Source organism: Pipistrellus hanaki, assembly GCF_964339955.1.
Source record: "Pipistrellus hanaki genome assembly, chromosome: 21".
NCBI classification, from domain to species: domain Eukaryota; kingdom Metazoa; phylum Chordata; class Mammalia; order Chiroptera; family Vespertilionidae; genus Pipistrellus; species Pipistrellus hanaki.
The window spans coordinates 5,896,732-5,920,783 of NC_140523.1; the positions used below are offsets into that span (position 1 = coordinate 5,896,732).

At 48.3% G+C, this 24,052-nt stretch overlaps 1 protein-coding gene across 1 annotated transcript in view; it reads right to left on the minus strand.

The window, feature by feature from the left end:
• Positions 1 to 2,002: 2,002 nt before the first annotated feature.
• IQGAP1 (IQ motif containing GTPase activating protein 1) overlaps positions 2,003 to 24,052 on the minus strand; it is a 106,679-nt gene continuing 84,629 nt past the window's right edge. Inside the window, exons 29-38 of the mRNA XM_084869014.1 lie at positions 22,393 to 22,625; positions 20,436 to 20,568; positions 16,696 to 16,798; positions 15,396 to 15,531; positions 14,690 to 14,777; positions 10,258 to 10,470; positions 9,177 to 9,343; positions 7,646 to 7,768; positions 4,407 to 4,515; positions 2,003 to 2,733 (exon numbers count right to left, since the gene is read on the minus strand). Of these exons, the coding sequence (XP_084725140.1) occupies positions 2,620 to 2,733; positions 4,407 to 4,515; positions 7,646 to 7,768; positions 9,177 to 9,343; positions 10,258 to 10,470; positions 14,690 to 14,777; positions 15,396 to 15,531; positions 16,696 to 16,798; positions 20,436 to 20,568; positions 22,393 to 22,625 (1,419 nt within the window). The 3' untranslated portion in view covers positions 2,003 to 2,619. The remainder of the gene's footprint in view (positions 2,734 to 4,406; positions 4,516 to 7,645; positions 7,769 to 9,176; positions 9,344 to 10,257; positions 10,471 to 14,689; positions 14,778 to 15,395; positions 15,532 to 16,695; positions 16,799 to 20,435; positions 20,569 to 22,392; positions 22,626 to 24,052) is intronic.

Consider the following 24,052-nt stretch of genomic DNA (forward strand, 5'->3'; position numbering starts at 1 on the left):
GGTTTGGCTCAATGGAGAGCGTCGGCCGGTGACTCAAGGGTCCCAGGTTCGATTCCAGTCAAGGGCATGTACCTTGGTTGCGGGCATATCCCAATGGGGGTGGGGGGTGTGCAGGAGGCAGCTGATTGGTGTTTTTAACTATCTATCCTATCCCTCTCCCTTGCCAATAAAAAAATCAATAAAATACATATATTTTTTAAAAGTCTCTCTGAGATAATTCAGTGATTTGGTAGCAGACTTGTGTTTGCTCCTTCCAAAGACCATAAAAGGTTGTTTTCCATTATTAAGTCTCTAATCAACACTCTGTTGAGCAGGAACTGCTAACAATGAGAAAAATAAACACCAACACCAACAAATGACCTTTTATTTCATACAAAGAGATACAAAGGCAATTGTGTGCTGCCCCGATCTGCTGCGCGGTCCACATTCTTAGGAGGGAGTGAGTCCCCGGTGAATGTCATGATGACTGGCGGGAGAGAAGGTCAGAGGGGGAGAGAGACCTGACAGAAGAGACTGTGGAGCGAACAGAAAAGGTAATCAGAGCTGTCATTGGGTTTGTCCAGGACTTTTCTTTTTCTTTTAAATATATTTTATTGATTTTTTACAGAGTAGAAAAGAGAGGGATAGAGAGTTAGAAACATCGATGAGAGAGAAACATCCATCAGCTGCCTCTTGCACACCCCCCACTGGGGATGTGCCCGCAACCAAGGTACATGCCCTTGACCGGAATCGAACCTGGGACTTTCGGTCCGCCGGCCGACGCTCTATCCACTGAGCCAGACCGGTTTAGACTGGGCTGACACTTTGGCTGGTCCCAGTTTTGGAGGCGATGCTACTTGTTTGATAGCATCTTTTTTTAAACCGAGGACGGTATTGACTAGGCAGTTATCTTGCAAAAAACAACAAAAACAAGGTCGAGGTGGCGGACTCTCCTGTCGAGGGCCCTTCCCACGGTCCCTCCCCGCCTGCCTGTGGGCTGCCTGGAGGGGGTCAAGACTCACACGGTTTACATGTGCTGACACGGACCTGACCCAGTCAACAGTCTATGACCAAATAAAAAAACACACACGGCTCCAACACGTACATCTGCGACAGGGACACAGCACATAGATCGTTATTAACAAAACGGTTTATTGTTTTTAAATATATATTTGTTAGATTTTTTTTTAAAGTTAGTTAATTTTTATTATGGTTTATGTCATGATAAAAGAATACTGAACCAAAACATCAGAGAAGATGGAGGCTCAGTAGCATGATTTAATGTACTTTCCTGGATAAACAAATTCTCTTTAAAAAAAAAAAGTATGTAGCTTTTTCTCTAATAAAAACTTCCTAAAAAATTCAATGTTCAGAATTGAATGTTTACTACATCCAGAAAATCAGAATTCAGCCCATGAAAGCGGTGTGGGTAGCAAGAGAAAAGGGAAAGAAGAGGGAAAAAGCAGATTGGAATATCAACTGTGCCATCGCTGGCTGGCTTGTTATAATTTTTTTTTCAGTCTATTTAAAACAGGATTATCTCTCTGCGACCCTGCAGGTAAAAAAATCCTAGTGTTTTAGCTCTAAGAAAAGTTGGAAGATTTCAGATATACAGATAAGCCAATTAAAAAAACAAAAAACCTTTCTGTAGAGTATTCTAAAGACTTTAAAGCATTATATAAGACATTAAAATTCCTGCCCCCCCACATTTGAAGAAATAAATCTACACTTGAATAAGCACTCTTGAGATATAAAACGGTCTTGAAAAAATTACAACCTATGCCGGGCTAACCTCTCCCTCTGCCACAGGCACGGAGGGGACCTGGTTGTCCCAAAATCTCGTCCATTTCTGCATCAAGCGAGCAGGCACCTCACCCAGGAGGGGCGCCTCAGGACACCCTAAAAATCTACCTAAATAGCTGCACTTGATCCGTGGGACTCGCCCATCTGTAAGAGAGTTACACAAACAGAACCGTCAAAATTTATTTTAATGGCGAAACTTAAAAGCATGATCTCCCGTTCCTTTTTCTTTTTATCTCCCCCTTTCTTTCTTGTATAATTTTTTTTAAATCTCCCCTTTCTGGAAATGCTTGCCTTGAACACAGGCACGTGACTCTTATTATTAATTATTTCCAGCCCATCATGAGACACAGAATGGAGGACCAAGCACCTCCCGCGTCCTTCAACTTGACCGACGGGACAAGAACATAAAGGAACTTCGCTTTTAAAGGACAACCTGATAGGATGCATCGCTTGGGCTTTTCCCCTGCGTGTCTGTCTTTGGTGCTAATAAGCATTCCCTTTCAAATCTCGAGATTTCAAATCCCACCGTTCATATTGCTGAACGAGACAAAACACCGAAGCTGATCGGATAGCAATGCAACCTCTGAGGCCGAAACCACACAGAGAGATTTTAAGCAAAGTCCCCAAAGTGACAGGAGAAAACGAAGGAGCAGGAGGGGGCAGGCTGAGCCTGAGATCTCACTAGGAAAACCAGGGCTGCTGCCCGGGGCCGGCCGGGGCGGGGGGCACGAGGCGGCCCTGGGCGGGCACCCAGGGGAGGGGCGCTGCCAGCGGCGAGGAGGGGCCGGGGGAGGGCTTCGGTCCCTCCTCCTCCGGGGCCGGCAGCCCGGGGATCCGTTACTTCCCGTAGAACTTCTTGTTGAGGAGGAAGATGAGGAGGTTGACGTTCACTTTCGCTCGGTCGAACAGCTTCATGACGGCCACGCCCTCGTACTGAAGCTGCAGCAGGTCCTGTTGGGAGAGAAACGCCTTGACAGTGAATCGGGGCTGTGGGACGGGAGAGAAAGGATGTGGCTCAGCGGATAGAGCGTCGGCCTGGGGACTGAAGGGCCCCGGGTTCGATTCCGGCCAAGGGCACATGCCTGGGTTGCGGGCTCGATCCCCAGTTGGGGGGGTGTGCAGGAGGCAGCCGATCAATGATTCTCTCTCATCCCTGATGTTTCTATTTGTCTCTCCTTCTCCCTCCCTCTCTGAAATCAATAAAGAAATATAGCCCTAACCGGTTTGGCTCAGTGGATAGAGCTCGGGCCTGACCTGGTTCAATTCCTGATCAGGGCACATGACCAGGTTACTGGCTCAATCCCCTGTAGGAGGTAACTGACCACTGATGTTTCTCTATCATTGATGTTTCTATCCATCCCTCTCCTTTCCTCTCTCTCTCTAAAAAAAACAACAAACAAAACCATAAAAACATATTTAAAAAATAAATAGCCCTATCCAGTTTGGCTCAGTGGATAAGAGCATCAGCCTGTGGACCAAGTGGTCCTGGGTTCGATTCCGGTCAAGGGCATGTACCTTGGTTACAGGCTCCTCCCAGGCCTGGTCCCTGGTTGGGGCTCATGCAGGAGGCAGCCAATCGATGTGTGTTTCTCTCACATCGATGTTTCTCTCTCTTTCCCTCTCTTTAAGAAATCAATGGGAAAATATCCTTGGGTGAGGAATAAAAATTTTTAAAAAGGATTCAGTTCACAGAGATGCAATTTATGCACATCTTGTTAGAAATACTCCTTTAAGCACCTTTGCCAAATCAGAATCTTTTAAAAATATATTTAAAAAAATTTAGATTAAGCCAAAACCGGTGTGCCTCAGTGGATAGAGCGTCGGCCTGCGGACTGAAAGGTCCCAGGTTCGATTCCGGTCAGGGGCATGTACCATGGTTGCGGGCACATCCCCAATAGGGGGCGTGCAGGAGGCAGCTGATGGATGTTTCTCTCTCATGGATGCTTCTAACTCTCTATCCCTCTCTCTTCCTCTCTGTAAAAAATCAATAAAATACATTTTTTTTTAAATTAGATTAAAAACGAAAAGTGAAAAAAACACCCGAGGAGGATTACAACTGTGCACTGTCCGGGCTTACACTTAGGCCTTTTGTTCGCGTCCAAGGTATCAGCCCCGCCGAGTGGCAACACGAACGGGAGCTTCGGGGAGCGTCTCTCTGAGGGTGCCCACAGCCCCGGGCGCCCAGACCACATCACACAGAGACCGGGCCCGGCGCCTCTCTCCGCCGCCACACACAGACACACATACACACTCTCACACACACACACACACACAGACACACACCACACAGCAACCAGGCCCGGCGCCTCTCTCCGCTGCCACACACACACACACACACACACACACACACATCACACAGCAACCGGGCCCGGCGCCTCTCTCCGCTGCCACACACAACACACACACATATCACACAGCAACCGGGCCCGGCGCCTCTCTCTGCCACCACACACACACACACACACACAGACGCACACACGCGTGCATACACACACACACACACACACACACGCACACTCGGACCGCGTTCTCCGGGCGGCCTCCTGCCTGCCGCCGCTCCGGCCCGGCCGAGGACCCGACCACCCTGGGCGCGGGGCTCCCGGCTCCGCCCGGCGCACACCCACCTGGTAATGCAGCATGAACGTCTCCATCTGGACGCCCATGAACTTGGCTTTCACTTCAAAGTCGCCCACTTCTTCGGTTGGAGTGATTTCAAAGATAACATTCTTAAACCTGTTGGAACATAACATCAGAGGGGGTGATTTTTTTAATGTCCTCCTATAAAAATATCCCATGAAATAAATGCAAAGGAGGGGATGGACAGTGACTTCGGGAGTGGCACAGGGGGACAAGGTCAAGGTCCCAGGCTGTCTAGAGGTGAAACCGCGAAGGAAGGTTTTGGGTTTGGAGAGAAGAATGGCAGCCCCTCCCCACGACCCCCTCCCAGAACCCCTGGAGTTCTCTTTCTTTCTTTCTTCTTTCTTTTTAAAAAAATATATTTTATTGGTTTGTGTTTTTTGTTTTTGTTTTTTTTTACAGAGAGGAAGAGAGAGGGATAGAGAGTTAGAAACATCGATGAGAGAGAATCATCAATCAGCTGCCTCTTGCACACCCCCTACTGGGGATGTGCCTGCAACCAAGGTACATGCCCTTGACCGGAATCGAACTTGGGACCTTCAGTCCGCAGGCTGATGCTCTATCCACTGAGCCAAACCGGTTTCGGCTCTCCTGCTTTCTACTGAAAAGGAAGCCCCTGAGGAATGCCACCAATGGCCTCGGAGGGGGTGATGTCAGAGGAATGAGCTGGGCCCGTGGAAACCTGCAACCACTGTGGCCACTGCGGAAACCTGGGTAGAAGGAGAACCCAGAGCAAGCTGGCCTAGAAGGAGAGGGCGGCCAGAGGGTATGTGAGAACGCACACGTGTTTCAAACTGGAAGAAGCGCCCGGGACGGTTTGGCTCAGTGGTCAGAGCACCTGCCTGTGGAATGAAGCATCTTGGATTTGATTCTGGTCAAGGGCATGTGCCTGTGTTGCGGGCTCAATCCCCAGGGGAGGGCGTGCAGGAGGCAGCCGATCCGTGATTCTCTCTCATCATGGATGTTTCTATCTTTCTCTCCCTCTCCCTTCCTCTCTGAAATCAATTTTAAAAAATGTATTAAAAAAATACTAAGGCATTGAAAAGATCTTAAAACAAAACAAAACAAACAAACAAAAAAAGAGGGACTGAGAGGCTGAGAGAGGTCACAAAATCCAGGCCCAAAAACACATGCATTTTACTCAACAGGAGAGCCTCAAAGGGCATTTCTTAAGATATTTATTTGCAGAAACCAGTTTGGCTCAGTGAATGGAGTGTCGGTCTGCGGACTGAAGGGTCCCAGGTTCGATCCCGGTCAAGGGCATGTATTGTACATTGGGTGCAGGCACATCCCCGGTGGGGGGGGGTGCAGGAGGCAGCTGGTCGATGTTTCTCTCTCATCGATGTTTCTAACTCTCTATCCCTCTCCCTTCCTCTCTGTAAAAAATCGATAAAAATAGATTAAAAAAAAAAAGGTATTTATTTGATGTGACAATTTTATTTTAACTGACTTCTTTTGTTATATTGTGTCTAAGCCCATTGCAGCAAATTAAAAAGAAGGAAGAGAGGCAAATAATGGCAGGCACTTGAACATTAGTGGGAAATGATGAAGAAATAAGAGAAGAAATAAATATTATGAAAAGAAAAATGTATAAAGTACCCAACCAAAAACCCCCCAAAAGACCAAGATCCCCAACTGAAACAATGACCAGAGAGAATCCAGACAATAAGCCACGTTTTACACACACACACAGAATTCAAAGAAATGCAAAACTTTAAAATGAGATTCTTTTTTTTAAACTACTAAGCTCAAAAATGCCAAAGATTATTTTACTATTCATTGATGGAAAGAAAGTCGTGGGATAAGTAAGCACTTTCATACACATTTCAGACACAAGTGAAAAATATATATATATTTTTAAAAAATATATTTTATTGATTTTTTACAGAGAGGAAGTTAGAGAGCTAGAGAGCTAGAAACATCAATGAGAGAGAAACACCGATCAGCTGCCTCCTGCACACCCCCTTACTGGGGATGTACCCACAACCAAGGTACATGCCCTTAACCGGAATCGAACCCGGGACCTTTCAGTCCAAAGACGGACACTCTATCCACTGAGCCAAACCGGTTTTGGCACAAGTGAAAAATATTTTGGTAATAGATAAAAAAGTTAAAAAATGTTTCAATGGAAACAACAGTATGTCAGTTCCTCAAAAAACTAAAAATGTAACTATCTAATGGTCTAGCAATCCCACTTCTGTGTATTTATCCAAAAGAATTGGAAGCAGAATCTCAAATAGGCATTTCCACTTTCATGTTCATGGCAGCATTGTTCACAATAGCAGAGAGGTGGGAACAGCCCAAATGGCCATCGATGGATGGGTGAATAAACAAAATGTGGTTTATATACACAATGGAGAATTATTCAGCCTTAAAAAGGAAGGACGCCGAAACCGGTTTGGCTCAGTGGATAGAGCGTCGGCCTGTGGACTGAAAGGTCCCGGGTTCGATTCCAGTCAAGGGCATGTACCTTGGTTGCGGGCACATCCCCAGTAGGGGGCGTGCAGGATGCAACTGGTCGATGATTCTCTCTCATCAGCGTTTCTATCCCTCTATCCCTCTCCCTTCCTCTCTGTAAAAATTCAATAAAATATATTTAAAAAAAAAAAAAAAAGGAAGGACATGTCACAGGTTAAACATGGATGGCCTGTGAGGACAGCATGGTAAGTGAATAAGTCATTCACAAAAAAATAGAAAAAATAAGACAGAAAGGCAGGATGGTGGCTGCCCGGGGCTTAGAAATTAGAATACATTATTTAATGGGTTCAGAGTCTCAGGGTTTTTTGTTTTGTTTTGTTTTGTTTTTGTTTTTTTTTTTAAAGAGAGAGACAGAGGAAGGAGAGGGGAGAGCGGAAGAGGGCCAGAGACTCAGTTTTACACATTGTCTCTGTTTGTTAACAGAATAAATGGGAGAAATGGCTTCCTGTTTTAAAGAGGAAAAATTAAAACGAGATCCACACAGCAGGTGTGAAAATGTCCCGAGACAAATGTTCCACAAACAAGGAAAAGAAATACTTCCTGCTGATAACAGACAATTAACACAGTACTGGGTCTCATTCTGCACATACATACACATAAATAGATAGGAAAAAATTATTAAAATGATCATCCCGCTAAGAGAAATGAAGGCAATCATATAAAGATGTGATCAATTAAAAATAAATGAGTAAATGGATAAATTTTAAAAAATCAACGTACAAAATAAAGTTAAAAGGCAAATACTTACTGATTCACTTGGAGGTCCTCAATTTCCAGAAGAACCCCCTTTTCATGTAATCTCGCTGCCGTGTATTTCAGGGAAATCTTTTTGCTTTTCTTCCCTTTCATTTCCCTGGGCTTCTTGGAGACCCTGTAAGATGACATCATGTCACTTCCTTTTTTTTTTTTTTTCTTTTTTATATATTTTATTGATTTTTTACAGATAGGAAAAGAGAGGGATAGAGAGTTAGAAACATCGATGAGAGAGAATCATGATCAGCTGCCTCCTGCACATCCCCCACATGCCCTTGACCGGAATCAAACCTGGGACCTTTCAGTCTGCAGACTGACGCTCTATCCACTGAGCCACACCGGTTTCGGCTCATGTCACTTTCTATAACTATCTACTTTGATTCTATTGGTAATTCAAAAATATGGGATCAGAAAACAAACTTCCCATACAAAACGGTAAATAACATCAACTCTAAAATGGCAAATAAATATCAGGGTTAGCCTAAGCAATGTCGCTGTAAAACGGGAAAGATTACGAGGTTGATTTTGTCTTTAGTTTAAATTACATTGGAGAACACACCATGAATTTTTTAAAAATATATTTTATTGATTTTTTACAGAGAGGAAGAGAGAGGGATAGAAAGCCAGAAACTTCTATGAGAGAGAATCATCAATCAGCTGCTTCTTGAACGCCCCCTACTGGGGATGTGCCGGAAACCAAGGTACATGCCCTTGACCGGAATCGAACCTGGGACCTTTCCAGACAACAAGCCACATTCTATCCACTGAGCCAAATTGGTTTCAGCACACCATGAGTTTGACAGTGTCTTCATCCTTCTATGAGCACCTCCCAGCAAGTGTGAGGGCTCCTAATGCCAGCTTGGGGAGCTGTACTGACCCCCAGGGGATCCCTCTACACCCTTCGGCTGTGCAGGGGGGAAATGTAAATATCTCAGAATAAGTACTTTTTAAAAGAATTTAAACCTGGCACTCACAGGTTCGATTCCGGTAAGGGCACATGCGCGGTTTGTGGGCTCGATCCCCAGTAGGGGGCGTGCAGAAAGCCGCTGATCAATGATTCTCTCTCAACATTGATGTTTCTATCTCTCTCTCCCTTCTCTCTCTCTCTCTAAAATCATTAAAAAAATTTTTTTTAACAAAAATAAAAAATAAGAGTTTAAGCCTGCAAAGCTATTACAGAGGAATGGGAACAAGGAAAAAGAAACAGATATTGGAAGTTACTGGGGATGCTCAGATGGCATAGTTCAGTGGTTGAGTGTTGACCTATGAACCAGGAGGGGGTGTGCAGGAGGCAGCTGATCGATGTTTCTCTCTCATCGATGTTTCTAAATCTCTATCCCTCTCCCTTCCTCTGTGTAAGAAAAGTCAATAAAATATATTGGAAAAAATCAATGGAAAAATGTCCTCAGGTGAGGATTAAAAAAAATAAAAAATCCCCATGTCACTTCAGTTGCCTCTATGGCTCTCCCCACACACACCCCCAACCCCCGCCCCGACGTGGATAAATCTTTAAGAGAAACACTCACTTGCCCTTGCTGGCCAGGTTGTCCAGGCAGGTTTTGATGTAGCTCTTATAGTAATCCACCTGCTCCCCATAGAACGTGGCCTTGGAGTTCAGAGCGGAGTACGTCTGCTGCAGCTTCACCAGCTCGGCCTTCCTCCTCTGCCGGTATCTCCGCTGGTTCCGGATATCCTGGGGGGGACGCAAGTATTAAAATGAAAAAACAAAACAAAACAACAATGTCCGATACCTTGTGCCCCTGGAATCATTAATAGAACCCAGTGGTGCTTAACTGTGCCTTGCGTGACCACCCATTCTTTATATATATATATATATTTTATTGATTTTTTACAGAGAGGAAGAGAGAGGAATAGAGAGCTAGAAACATCAGTGAGAGAGAAACATCCATCAGCCGCCTCTTGCACACCCCCTACTGGAGATGTGCCCGCAACCAAGGTCCATGCCCTTGACCGGAATCGAACCCGGGAACTTTCAGTCCGCAGGCCGACGCTCTATCCACTGAGCCACACCGGTTTCGGCATGACCACCCATTCTTAACGGGCAGCAATTCATGTTCGATAATTAACGCGGAAACTCAGATCGCATCCGTTGTCCTCCCCTCCCCCCATTTGTATTTTCTAAAGGTGGGGAAATGCGTTCCTTGTGTGGATGTCCACGCTCTTAAGAGTGGAAGCTGGCTAAGCCTTCTAAACATGTTGTCAGAAGAAGGAGAAGATGATAAGGAGTTGATGATCAACTCAAGGTCCATTGAGGTTTTACAGAAATCACTAGAAAGATCTGGAAACCTCCAAAGAGGTCAGAGACAGAGAGAGACATGGGAAGCTCTAGTTCTGTCCTCTTCCTATGAGTTTAGGCTCTGAAATGAGTTACTATCCAAGGGTGGGCCAGGCCCTCACATTAGGAGAATCAGAAACGATTCTCCCGACCAAGGGACACTGGCGTGCCGTGGACTGAAGACACACTGCCATCTGAATAGCTACTGTCTCTTTAAGAGCCTCTGGGAGAGGGTGAAACTTGGCCCAGCATGCGCGCGCGCACACACACACACACACACACACACACCGCCGTCCCCGGGCAGTCAGTACCCTGGCGATGTCGTTGATCAGCTCCTGGTACCGGTTCTTGGGGTTCACGGTGCCCAGCTCCGCGAGCTTCTTCAAGCCCGCCTGGATCTTGTCCTTCTTCTCCTGCAGGCTGAGGTTGCTGTCCTCCTTGACGGACTTGGACTTTTTCATTTTGTCCGGGGTTTTGGCGTCGCGGATGGCGCGTCTCTGCATGGCCCTCTGGTGCTCCGCTTCCTGCGGGGAAGGAGTTCCCGGTAAGCTCGGCGCCCCGGTCCCACCCCTGAATTCATGCAGCTTCCACACTGCGTTCTGGCAACAGGGAACACGCTTAGCCCGCAGCTGACAGAGAAGCTGCATGAAGCACAGGCAGATTGCTTTACATCTGCGTGTGTTTTTTTAAATTACACATATATATATATATATATAAATAGATAGATAGATAGATAGATAAATATTACATATTTTATTGATTTTTTTTATAGAGAGAAAGGGAGCTGGATAGAGAGAAACATCCATCAGTTGCCTTCTGCACACCCCCCACTGGGGATGTGCCCACAACCAAGGTACATGCCCTTGACCAGAATCGAACCTGGGACCTTTCAGTCCGCAGGCCGACGCTCTATCCACTGAGCCACATCGGTTTTGGCTTAATTGTATTTTTAATCTTTATTCTTTTTTAATTGATTTCAGAGAGGAAGGGAGAGGGAGAGAGAGACAGGAACATCAATGATGAGAATCATTGATCAGCTGCCTCCAGAACTCCCCCTACTGGGCGTGTGCTCTTGAGCAGAATCGAACCTGGGACCCTTCAATCTGCAGGCTGATGCTCTATCCATTGAGCCAAATGGACTAGAGCTGCTTTACATCTTTTTAAAAATATATATATTTTATTGATTTTTTTATACAGAGGAAGAGAGGGATAGAGAGCTAGAACATGGACTAGCTGCCTCCTGCACACCCCCCACTGAGGATGTGCCTGCAACCAAGGTACGTGCCCTTGACCGGATCGAACCTGGGACCCTTCAGTCCTCAGGCCGACGCTCTATCCACTGAGCCAAACCGGCTAGGGCTGCTTTGTATCTTTTAATCGCCTGGCTTCTGAGGGCTTCTGTCCTGGACTCTCAGGAACAATTAGGAGACTGAGCTCTACTGGCTACAAAATCCCTCGTCTCTTCCCTCTCACCTGTTGAGACATGGGACCCGCCTCATTCTATTTGAAACGCAGCTCGATAAATATTATAACTACACCAGGGCTCAGTCCCTTCTTGCTGATTCTTTCTCAATATATTTTTATTGATTTCAGAGAGGAAGGGAGAGGGAGAGAAACATCCCTGATGAGAGAGAATCATGGATCGGCTGCCTTCGGCACACCCCCTACCAGGGATCGAGGCTGCAACCTGGGCATGTGGCCCCTGACTGGAATCGAACCTGAAACTCTACAGTCCGCAGGCCAACGCTCTATCCACTGAGCCAAGCCAGCCAGGGCTTGCTGATTCTCTCTGCCACCTGTCCGTGTCGAATCACGCTCCGGCCTGCCCTCTGCTTTCAAACACGCTGCGAAGGCCGGTATCTCGAGAACACAAAGGCTTTCCCCTCACACTTCTATGTTTCTCAGTCAACACCCAATGTTTGCCCGTCTGTCCCGGCCCGACACAGCACCCACACCTGCTGTTCCATTCACTGGGCACTTCGGTCTTGAACTCTGCAGGCCGGCTTCTGCATCTGCCACTCTCAACCCCAAGGACCATCCCTCAAATCCTTCCCCTAGTTTGAACCTCGCTCATCTCTGCATTTTCGTTTTTTACTAAAAAAATATATTTTATCAATTTTTTACAGAGAGGAAAGGAGAGAGATAGAGTTAGAAACATCGATGAGAGAGAAACATCCATCAGTCGCCTCCTGCACACCCCCCCACTGGGGATGTGCCCGCAACCAAGGTAACATGCCCTCGACCGGAATCGAACCTGGGACCTTTCAGTCCGCAGGCTGACGCTGTATCCACTGAGCCACACCGGTTTCGGCTTATATAGGATTTTTAATTGGGCTTCCAAGTAAACTGTCAGTTAATGCAAAGGATCCTTATGTTCAAAATCTGAAAACGAATGCCCTGACCTACTTCTCTCCTTTAATGAGAACGTGGAACAGGAGCCTTCAATACGAAATGACTCACCCAGGCCTCCCCACGGCCGCGCCACCCCCAGCACGGGGGCCGGGACCTTATCGCACACCTGGCTGACTCACCACCATCTGCTCTGATGGCGCTACCAAGCCACTCGGCACCGGGCGGTCCCCACGGTTACAAAGGCGTTTCTCTCCCGGGCCAGGCTCCTGTCCAGGCTTCGGCGCTACATCCTCTGCCCTCAGGTTTCATTTTTTCAATTTTATTATTATTTTTTTAAAAACATATTTTGTTGATTTTTTACAGAGAGGAAGGGAGAGGGATAGAGAGCTAGAAGCATCGATGAGAGAGAAACATCCATCAGCTGCCTCCTGCACACCCCCCACTGGGGATGTGCCTGCAACCCAGGTACATGCCCTTGACCGGAATCGAACCCGGGACCCTTCGGTCCGCAGGCTGACGCTCTATCCACGGAGCCACACCGGTTTCCGCTGTCCTCAGGTTTTAGCTCTCGCTGCTCCCCTCCCCCCAGGCCTCCCTGCTGGAGATGCAGGCCCGGCCACATCACATCACAGGGCCCTTGGTGCCTCGGTTCCCACGCTCCCCGGCCTGGCCTGCCCGCCCCTCTGGCTTCACGTCCTCTCCCTCCTAAGCGTGGCTCCAGCGCCACCTCTTTCCGATGCCTTGCTCCTCGCCGGCCTCTTTCCTGAACGTCTGGTGCATACACAGCCAGTGCTGCAGGTAATGTCAAAGGCTCCTTCATCACCCTGGCCAGGGTGGCTCAGCGGATAGAGAGTCGGCCTGCGGACTGAAGGGTCCCAGGTTCGATTCTGGTCAAGGGCATGTGGGTTGCGGGCACATCCCCAGTGAGGGGTGTGCAGGAGGCAGCTGATCGATGTTTCTCTCTCATTGATGTTTCTAACTCTCTCTCCCTTCCTTTCTGTAAAAAATCAATAAAATATATTAAAAAAAAAAAAAAAAAAGGCTCCTTCATTACTTCTGATATACACTGAGTGGCCAGATTATGGTCTCTGAATGCATAATAATCTGGCCACTCAGTGTATGTGTGTGTGTGTGTGTGTGTGTGTGTGTGTGTGTGAGCATATTTTATATACTAGATATATGTATGTATGTGTGTGTGTGTGTGTGTGTGTGTATATATATATATATATATATATATATATATATATATTAGATATATGTGTGTGTATATATATTGGGTATATATTTTATGTGTGTGTGTGTGTGTGTGTGTGTGTGTGTATATACACACACATATGTTAATATATATTAAAAGCCTGGTGCATGAATTCATGCATGGGTGGGGTCCGGCCAGCCTGGCCAGGGGGAGGGAACATGGGCAGTTGGCCGGCCTGCCTGCTGGTTGAAGGGACAATTCTCCTACTAGCCTTTTATTCTGTATAATATACACTGAGCGGCCAGATCATTATGCGTTCAGAGATCATCGTCATCTGGCCACTCAGTGTCTATCTCACGTCTTCCCATCTAGATCATGAACTTGTGGAGTTCAGGAGCCACGTCCTGTACTTATATTCTATTGACCGAGGCACCTAACAAAATGCTAACGATATAATTAATTCTCAATAAATTACCGGGCAGATGCACCGATTCCGCCTGGAGCTAAGAGAAAACACGCACGCACACAGCATGGGCGCGCCAGGGAGCTGCCTCTGGCATTAGGAGCCAACCACCTTCTCGGCGAGCCTTACCCAGCACCGCCCTCTGCCGGCTACCTGTGCCCCGCCCGCCCCGGGGGCACCTCTTTGCCTTGTGAAGAGTCCACGTTATTACCACCATTCGCCCACCATCCAGAACTGAAATACCATGGCTGACATGTACACATAAGGAACTGTTTGACATTGAAATTGGGTCTCAAAAGATCTGGTGGCCCAGAAAGAAGCTCACTAAAGACTGATTCACATGCCTCTCAGCATAACCATTACTGCTTGTTTCATTTTTTATTCTTTTAAGTATATTTCCAGTAGGACATGATCTCACACATCTAGGGGAAATGGTGAACAACATAGACGGATGAACAGGAACAGACCCAGAGACAAGGAGTCTTGGGTCAGACTGTCGGACCTCAGAGGGCGGGTGGGATAAAAGGGAGAGATCCACCAAAGGACATGTGTGCACACATAGGAGCCTAACCAGGGGTCACGGACAACAGGGGGGTGGGGGCATGTGGGCAGGGGTGGGGGATTGGAATGGGGGGATGAGGACAAATATGTGATACCTTAATCAATAAAGAAATTAATAATAATAATGATAATAATAACAATAAAGAGTCCACGTTGGAGCCCTCCGTTTTACCTGCTCGTTGGTGGCTGGTGTTTCCAGGATCTCGGTCAAGGTCTCCCCTGGCTGGAACCGGATGACGTCCACGATTAAACGCTTCGTGCTGGGGAAAACGGAGGGAATGGTTAAACATCAGCAGGTGCCCCGCCTCCTCAATGGACCCACCCAGCAGCGGCGGCATAATCGCCACCTCCAGGTACTCAAGACCCCAGACTGAGTCGTGCGACTCTTAACAGAGCGGGTGCCAAGGCTGGGATCTCCAAGATGGAAACGTCACTTGAGCATCTCTCTCTCTCTCTCTCTCTCTCTCTCTCTCTCTCTCTCTCTCTCTCTCTTTTTTTTTTTTTTTTTTTTTAATATATATTTTATTGATTATTTACAGAGAGGAAGGGAGATGGATAGAGAGTTAGAAACATCAATCAGCTGCCTCCTGCACACCCCCCCTCCAGGGGATGTGCCCGCAACCAAGATACATGCCCTTGACCGGAATCCAACCCGGGACCCTTGAGTCAGCAGGCCGATGCTCTATCCGCTGAGCCAAACCGGTTAGGGCCACTGAGCATCTTATTGGCAAACAAAGCAGATCAGTCCTATGCCGGGTGTATTATTAGAAGGGACCATCACCATGACGGGCTCACAAGGCCAAGGTCACCATTTAGGGGAAAAGCAAACGGGCGTGATCCCCGGGGCCGAGGGGGTTCTTCCCACTTGGGGTGCTCACTTCAGCAGGATGGTCCTCGCGTCCATCTCCGCGTTCTCGTCCCCGGGCACGTCGAACTTGTTGGTCAGCGTGAGGGACACTTCCGTCTTGGCCAGCGCCTCCTTGTTGGGGTCGTTGAGGCTGCCAGCGCCTTCCCCTAAGGGTTTGGGAGGGTCAGGGAGAACAGGTACAGTGACGACAGGAGATGTGGGGCGGGGGACAGAAACCCACAGAAGGGACATGCCTGAGTAAGGAGGTGCTTGAATAAGCCAGCGTGACATTGGGGCGGGGCCACCTCTGACTGAGAACTAGGAGGACACGTGTGCCAAGTGATGTAATTAATATAAATCCATAGTAAACTCATCTCACAGATGTCTGACAGTCATTTCAACACCGCGTTAGCCCTAAACCGGCCCCCTCCCCCCTGCATGGGGATGGGGCCTAAGCTGGCAGTCAGATGTCCCTCTCGCAGTTCAGGGCCCCTCGCTCATTACCACCTGCCTGCATGGGAGGTGGGAGAGGCTCCCGCCACTGCTGCGGGGGGTTTAGAACTCCTGCTTTGAGCGTCTGCCCCCTGGGGGTCAGTGTCTGTTATAGTGACCGGTTGTTCCGCCCTTTGATTTGCATACGGGCCTTTTATTATATAGAATACACTTTTTTTTTTTTTAAGATACAAAGATTTGTTTTTTTAAATATATTTTTACTGATTTCAGAGAGGAAGGGACAGGAAGAGAGAGCTATAAACATCAATGATGAGAGAGAATCATTCATCGGCTGCCTCCTGCATGCTCCCTACTGGATGCTCCCTACTGGGGATGGAGCCTGCAACCTGGGCATGTGCCCTTGACCGGAATCGAACCTGGGACCTTTCAGGGTTCGCAGACACATTAAAAGGACCCCCTCCAGCTGAAACCGGTTTGGCTCAATGGATAGAGCGTCAGCCTGCACCTGAAAGGTCCCAGGTTCGATTCTGGTCAAGGGCATGGACCTTGGTTGTGGGCACATCCCCAGTGGGGGGTGTGCAAGAGGCAGCTGATGGATGTTTCTCTCTCATTGATGTTTCGAACTCTCTATCCCTCTCTCTTCCTCTCTGTAAAAAATCGATAAAATATATTTTTAAAAGTTTATAAAGAAATATATTTTAAAAATTTATAATAAATAAACAAACAAATAAATAAATAAAGGACCCCCTCCGCCGGACACCACCCGCATCTTCTTCCCTAACGTGTACCCGGAGCTGGAACAGGGCAGGTGCCGATCACAGCCCTCCTCCGTCCCGCTCCGCTCTCTCTGCCGCCGGCTGGGCCGGGTGGGACCTTACCGATCAGGGACTCGATGGTGGGCACCTCGCCCAGGTCATCCAGCAGCTCGTGGATCGGGTCGTTGTGCTCCGGGGCAATGGCGTCCTGGTGATCCAGCAGGAGCTGCGCCAACACCACGGGGTCAGCTCAACCGACACGCTCAGCCCGTCCACCCCCGGCCCTGCCCGTGCTGCCCACACGCAGGAAAGAAGGGTAGATGGAAAGCTCCGACATTCAGAGGGCTGACACGCCGAACCTCAGCAAAGCCCCCCAAACCGGCAATAAATACATAAGCATCACGTGCAGTGCGAGCGGAGGGGGCAGGAGTAGGGAGGAGAGAGTCCGGGAGGGGAGGAGTGGGACAGCTGTAATACTTTCAACAACAGAGATAAATTCACCAAAAACAAAACAAACCAACAAAAGATAACCATATCCTTAGATGAGGATTAAAAGAAAAAATAGACCACCATTTGCCCACCATCCAGAACTGAAATACCATGGCTGACGTGTACACAGAAGGAACTGTTTGACATTGAAATTGGGGTCTCAAAAGAACTGTTGGCCCAGAAAGAAACTCACTACAGACTGATTCATATGCCTCTCAGCATAACCATTACTGCTTGTCTCATTTTTGACTCTTATATTTCCAGTAGGACATGATCTCACGCATCCAGGGGAAACGGTGAACAACATAGACGGATGAACAAGAACAGACCCAGAGACAAGGAGCCAAGGGTCAGACTGTCGGAGCTCAGATGGAGGGTGGGGATAAAAGGGAGAGATCAACCAAAGGACTTGTGTGCACACATATGAGCCTAACCAGTAGTCACGGACAATAGGGGGAGGGGGCATGAGGGGTAGAGTGGGGGGTTGAGGACAAGTATTGATACCTTAATCAATAAAGAAATTTAAAAAAGAAAAAAGGAAAAAATAGGACTTGCCAAGCCAGTGTGGCTCAGTGGTTGAGCGTCGACCTATGAACCAGGAGGTTGCGGTTCGATTCCTGGTCAAGGGCACATGCCCGGGTGGTGGGTTGCATTCCCAGGATGGGGTGTGCAGGAGGCAGCCGATCAATGATTCGCTCTCATCACTGATGTTGCTATCCCTCTCCCCCTCCTTCCTTGTGCTTTAAAAATCAATGAAAATGTATTTTTAAAAATTTTTTTTTAATATATTTTTTTGATTTTTTTACAGAGAAGAAGGGAGAGAGATAGAGAGCTAGAAATGTCGATGAGAGAGAAACATCGACCAGCTGCCTCTTGCACACACCCCACCGGGGATGTGCCCGCAACCAAGGTACATGCCCTTGACCGGAATCGAACCCGGGAACTTTCAGTCCGCAAGAGTGACGCTCTATCCACTGAGCCAAACCGGTTTCGGCTGAAAATGTATTTTTTAAATATAGGACTTGAGTAGATATTTCTCCAAAGAGGATATGCAAATGGTCAGTAAGCCATAAAAAGACTTTTTATTTATTTTATTTTAAAATATGAGCCACACCGGTTAGGGCATAAAAAGACTTTTTAAGAAAAGGCATCACACTTGGCCTGCTGGAGGACTGGTGATGCGTAGAGAGGAAGCACTGGCCCTCTCTCAGCCTTGAGAGTGAAGGGTTTAAATGTACTCGATGGCCGAAACCGGCGTGGCTCAGTGGATAGAGCGTCCGCCTGCGGACTGAAAGGTCCCGGGTTCGATTCCGGTCAAGGGCATGTACCTTGGTTGCGGGCACATCCCAGTAGGGAGTGTGCAGGAGGCAGCTGATTGATGATTCTCTCTCATCGATGTTTCTAACTCTCTATCCCTCTCTCTTTCTCTCTGTAAAAAAAATCAATAAAATATATATATATTTTTTTTTTTAAAAGAAAGGAAGCCCTCAGACTTCAATATCCGGGGTCACCCATGTGCCCTGCGACCGGTTCAAGCCGCTCACAGCCGCACGCTTCCTTCCTGTTTCCTGTACACACCACCTTTCATTCCGAGAAAAGCACGCCCGGGCAATGCTGCCACTGGAGGCACTCAAGCAAAGCCGGTAAGGTGATCATCATCTCAAATGAGATCCTCAGAAATGACAGCGCCCGAAAAGTCCTTTACATTTTGTATATATTTCCCGTTTCCTGTTCTGTACGCCACCAAAGGGGAAAGGAAGGAATTAAAAGATATTTGGGGGGATAGGGAGCACCCAAGGGAAAGTAACGTTAGGGTGACAAAGAGGAAAAAGCCGATACTCTATTCACGTTAGAAAAATTACACGAGTGAAAAGAAGTAACAGGCGGGGTGAAAAGGAGGATCAGGCACCAGTGTGCTATCAAGCCCCCAGGTCGGCACTCCCACAGAGGTTCTGGGGCCCACCGTGGGGGGTTCCATTTCAGGAGGCCTGTGGGGGGCTCAGCAACTTCATTTTTTTTTTTTTTAAATATATTTTTGTTGATCTCAGAGAGGAAAGGAGAGAGAGAGAGAGAGAGAGAGAGATAGAAACATCAATGATGACAGAGAATCATCGATCGGTTGCCTCCTGCACATCCCACACTAGGGATCGAGCCCGCAACCCGGGCATGTGCCCTGACCGGGAATCAGACTGTGACCTCCTGGTTCACAGGTCAACGCTCAACCGCTGAGCCATGCCACCTGGGCTCAGCAGCTTCATTTTTAGCATCTTATTGGCAAACTGGAGGCCCAGTGCACAAGATTCATGCACTGAGGGAAATAGATGGGGGGGGGAAAGGAGAAGGTCCCTCTGCCCCCTCTCACAGTCTGGGGCCCCTCAGGGGATCGGGCCTAAGCAAGCAGTCAGACATCCCACTTGCAGTCCGGGACTCCTTGCTCCTTACTGCCTGCCTGCCTGGAGAGGCTCCCACCACTGCCGCTGTGCTCACCACCCATGAGCCTGGCTTCTGGCTGAGGGGTGCTCCCCCTGTGGGAGCACACTGACCACCAGGGGGCAGCTCCTGCAGGGAGTGTCTGCCCCCTGGTGGTCAGTACACGTTACAGCAACCATCATTCCTCCATGAGGTCTACTTGCATTTTAGGCTTTTATTATATAGGATAGGATAAGGCAGCTAAGTACTCGAATTCTGCTGCAGGTGGCCCAGGGGTCACTATGAAAAGGCAGTAAACAGTGTTAACAACAAACAGTAAGGCAGAGGCGATGTCAAAAAGATCCACCAGCCGAAACCAGTGTGGCTTAGTGGATAGAGCGTCGGCCTGCGGACTCAAGGGTCCCGGGTTCGATTCCGGTCAAGGGCATGTGCCTTGGTTGTGGACACATCTCCAGTAGGGGGTGTGCAAGAGGCAGCTGATCGATGATTCTCTCTCATCGACGTTTCTGGCTCTCTATCTCTCTCTCTTCTTCTCTGTAAAAAATCAATAAAATATATTTTATATATATATATATAAAAAAAAAAAAAAAGACCTGCCGAAACCGGTGTGGCTCAGTGGATAGAGCGTCAGCCTGCGGACTGAAAGGTCCCGGGTTCGATTCCGGTCAAGGGCATGTATGTTGGCTGTGGGCACATCCCCGGTGGGGGATGTGCAGGAGGCGGCTGGTCGATGTTTCTCTCTCATCGACGTTTCTGGCTCTCTATCTCTCTCCCTTCCTCTCTGTAAAAAATCAATAAAATATATTTTATTAAAAAAAAAAAAAAAAAAAAGACCTGCCAAAGGAAGTGAGCTATCTGGCTCTGGAGGGGGTTAAGCAGCAGCGGGGAAGGCAGGGAAGGACGGAGCAGTGAGACGAAGCAGCCGGAGAAGCAGCCTCACTCACCGTGTGGGTGTTGATGATCTCCCCGATGGAGATGTAGATCACGGGCTTGGTGAGGGTCACGAGGTCGGAGTACTCGTCCACGTTAAACTTATCCTGCAGCTCCGGGACGTCGCAGGCAGTTTGGAAGAACCGCCTGGAAAGAGACACGAGAGCCAGGCCCCCATCAGGTGACGCACGTGTGAGAAGCCGGAGAGAGGACAGCCCACAGAACCCGGGAGCAAAGGGTCCGAGCGGAAGCCGGTGCGGACCGCTGGTTCCGGATTGAGGGCTGTGTGTTCCCCTTCCATGGCAGTCTTGGACTTCAGCACATCTCTCCCCGCCTCGTTTTAGTTCCAAACACCCGCGTCACCAGGAGAACCAAGTCTAAGCCGATGCCCTGAGCTCACAACTAAACGTCTAACTTACAGATATTGAGAGTGCTCTCTAGCCCAGCGGGCATGGCTCAGTGGATAGAGCACTGGCCCGAGGGCCAAAGGGTACCGGGTTCACATCTGGTCAAGGGCACATGCCAGGGTTGAGGGCTCGATCCCCAGTAGGAGGAGGCAGCTGATCAATGATTCTCTCTCGTGATCAATGTTTCTATCTCTCTCCCTATCCCTTCCTCTCTGAAATTTATAAATATATGTGTATATATATATATATATATATATTTTTTTTTTTAATTAGACAATTGAAAAGGAAAAGAGTGCAGTGATTTACAAGAAAAAACTATTCTCCAACTCTCCTCTAGTTATAATTTCACAGATACACATTCTTTTTTTCTTTTTAAGTCGGAAATTTATTAAAGAACAAGTACAGACTCCCAAGTGGGGAGGGGAAAAGGGTCCCCAGATACACATTCTTAATATATATTTTTTAATTGATTTCAGAGAGGAAGAAAGAGAGAAACATCAATGATGAGGGAGAATCACTGATTGGCTGCCTCCTGTATGCCCCCTATTGGGGATCGCATCCACAATTCAGGCATGTGCATTTAACTGGAATTGAACCCGGGACCCTTTACTCCACAGGCTGATGCTCTATCGACCGAGCCAAACCAGCCAGGGCAGGTACAAAACTTTTTTTAAAATATATTTTATTGATTTTTTTTTTTTTTTTTTTTTTTTTTTTTTTACACAGATAGGAAGGGAGATATATAGAGAGAAACATTGATGAGAGAGAAACATCCATCAGCTGCCTCCTGCACACCCCCTACTGGGGATCGAGCCCACAACCCAGGCATGTGCCTTTAACCGGAACTGAACCTGGCACCCTTCACGCCACAGTCTATCCACTGAGCCACACCAGCCGGGGTCGGGACACATTTTTACAGCTCACGCCCTGGAGCTCTGAGCGCACCCAACGCGCGTCCTGCGATGTGGCAGCCCCGGGGGAGAACGAGGTGTGGTTTCTAGTCTTGCCTCTACCTTCAGAGATAGATACACACCTACAGTAAGGTGACCGACCAGATGTCCCGCTTTTGGTGGGACGGTCCCGATTTTGAACAATTTGTCCCGCGGCGCTTAAAAAAAATCGGGACTTTGTGCCGAAACCGGTTTGGCTCAGTGGTAGAGCGTCGGTCTGCGGACTGAAAGGTCCCGGGTTCCATTCCGGTCAAGGGCATGTACCTTGGTTGCGGGCACATCCCCAGTAGGGGGTGTGCAGGAGGCAGCTGGTTGATGTTTCTCTCTCATCGATGTTTCTAGCTCTCTATATCTCTCCCTTCCTCTCTGTAAAAAATCAATAAAATATATTTTTAAAAAAAAAATCGGGACTTTTTTTAAGCGCCATGGGACAAATTGTTAAAAAAAAAAAAAAAAATCAATAAAATATATATTTTTTAAAAATCGGGACTGTTTTAAAACGCCGCGGGATGTGGGACACATTGTTAAAAATCGGGACTGTCCCGCCCAAAGCGGGACGTCTGGTCACCTTAACCTACAGAGACTTTTCCAGTCCCCGGGCCCCGGCCGCTCACCTGAACTTCTGGTAGGACTGGGAAAGGTACTCGTTGATGATGCTCAGGTGGGCGTTGTCTCCCAGGAACATCTTGTTGGACGCCGCGTGCTGGAGCATCTTGGCGATGGAGCCGAGGTTGCGGCGCTGGTCGGTGGTGAGCTGGCCTCCGGCCGACAGGTCGATGATGTCGAAGGCGTCCGGAGCCACGATGGCCGGGTTCATGTACCGGTAGTACAGCAAGTTGCCGATAATCTGGGGACAGACGGACCAAGAAAGACGGATGGTAAAGGCCGATCCACCAGGGAAGCCCCGGAGGACTCGGCTAGCAAAGGAAACGAGAAAACGCAGTCCTGGGAGGGAGATATACGCACGACACACATGGACACACGTGCACGCATGCACACACGCCTGCTCTCAGGGTCTGACCCTGCCGTGACCCAACATCCCCCGTTTGGGTGCAGAGCAAGAGAAAACGAGACAGAACTGAAAAGCACCCTACAGCAGGAAGGACAGATGCAGGGGGAAATGTCACATAACGTCTGTGACTGAGCGCTGTCATGTTCTGGCAGCACAAGAGGCTGCCACCCACGAGCACTTTTCGCTTTCGTGCCGGTGGGCTTTCCTTCGGAGAGGCTGACGAAGGTATTTAAGATAAATCCTTGGCCGAAGCCGGTGTGGCTCAGTGGACAGAGCGTCGGCCTGCGGACTGAAAGGTCCCAGGTTCGATTCCAGCCAAGGGCATGTACTTTGGTTGTGGGCACATCCCCAGTGGGGGGTGTGCAGGAGGCAGCTGATGGATGTTTCTAACTCTCCATTCTTCTCTGTAAAACCTCAATAAAATATATTTTTAAAAATAAATAAAAATAAAATAAATCCTTAAAGGGGACCGAATTGGCGCGGCGCGACCTGTCCGACCCCCATCATGCTCATGCGGGAGAGACGTCACGGGAAGACGAGTTCATGCCTCAGGAATTAAAGTCACTCAACACACGGACTCTTCCCCAGAAGTCAAGGGCAGTCACAGCATTTTCCCCCGAGAGCCATCGTTTAAAAATACAAAAATGAATTCACCTGGACAGAAAGCCTAGAAGCGAGGCCTCGCTGTAGGAAAGCACAAGAACTAGGAGAGAGAAGAAAAAAGCGTAGATTAAAAAAAAGAAGGAGAGAAAGGCGCATAGGCAAGTCCGAGTTACCAGCCACAGCCTGAGCAGAAACAGTTGTGCTCGGTCCCCTTCACCTGGCCACCAGCAGAGGGAGCTATTGTGCAGCGAAAAGACAGGACGCAGACATGTGTCTCAAGACAGGAAGAGCCGAAACCCGTGTGGCTCTGAGGATAGAGGGAGGCCTGCAGACTGAAGGGTCCTGGGTTCGATTCCGGTCAAGGGCATGTGCCTTGGTTGCGGGCACATCCCCGGTGCGAGGTGTGCAGGAGGCAGCTGATGGATGTTTCTCTTTCATCGAGGTTTCTAGCTCTCTATCCCTCTCTCTTCCTCTCTGTAAAAATAAAAGAGCCGAAACCGGTTTGGCTCAGTGGATAGAGCGTCAGTCTGCGGACTGAAGGGTCCTGGGTTCAATTCCGGTCAAGGGCATGTAGCTTGGTTGGGGGCACATCCCCAGTGGGGGGTGTGCAGGAGGCAGCTGATTGATGTTTCTAACTCTCTCTCTCTCTCTCTCCCCCT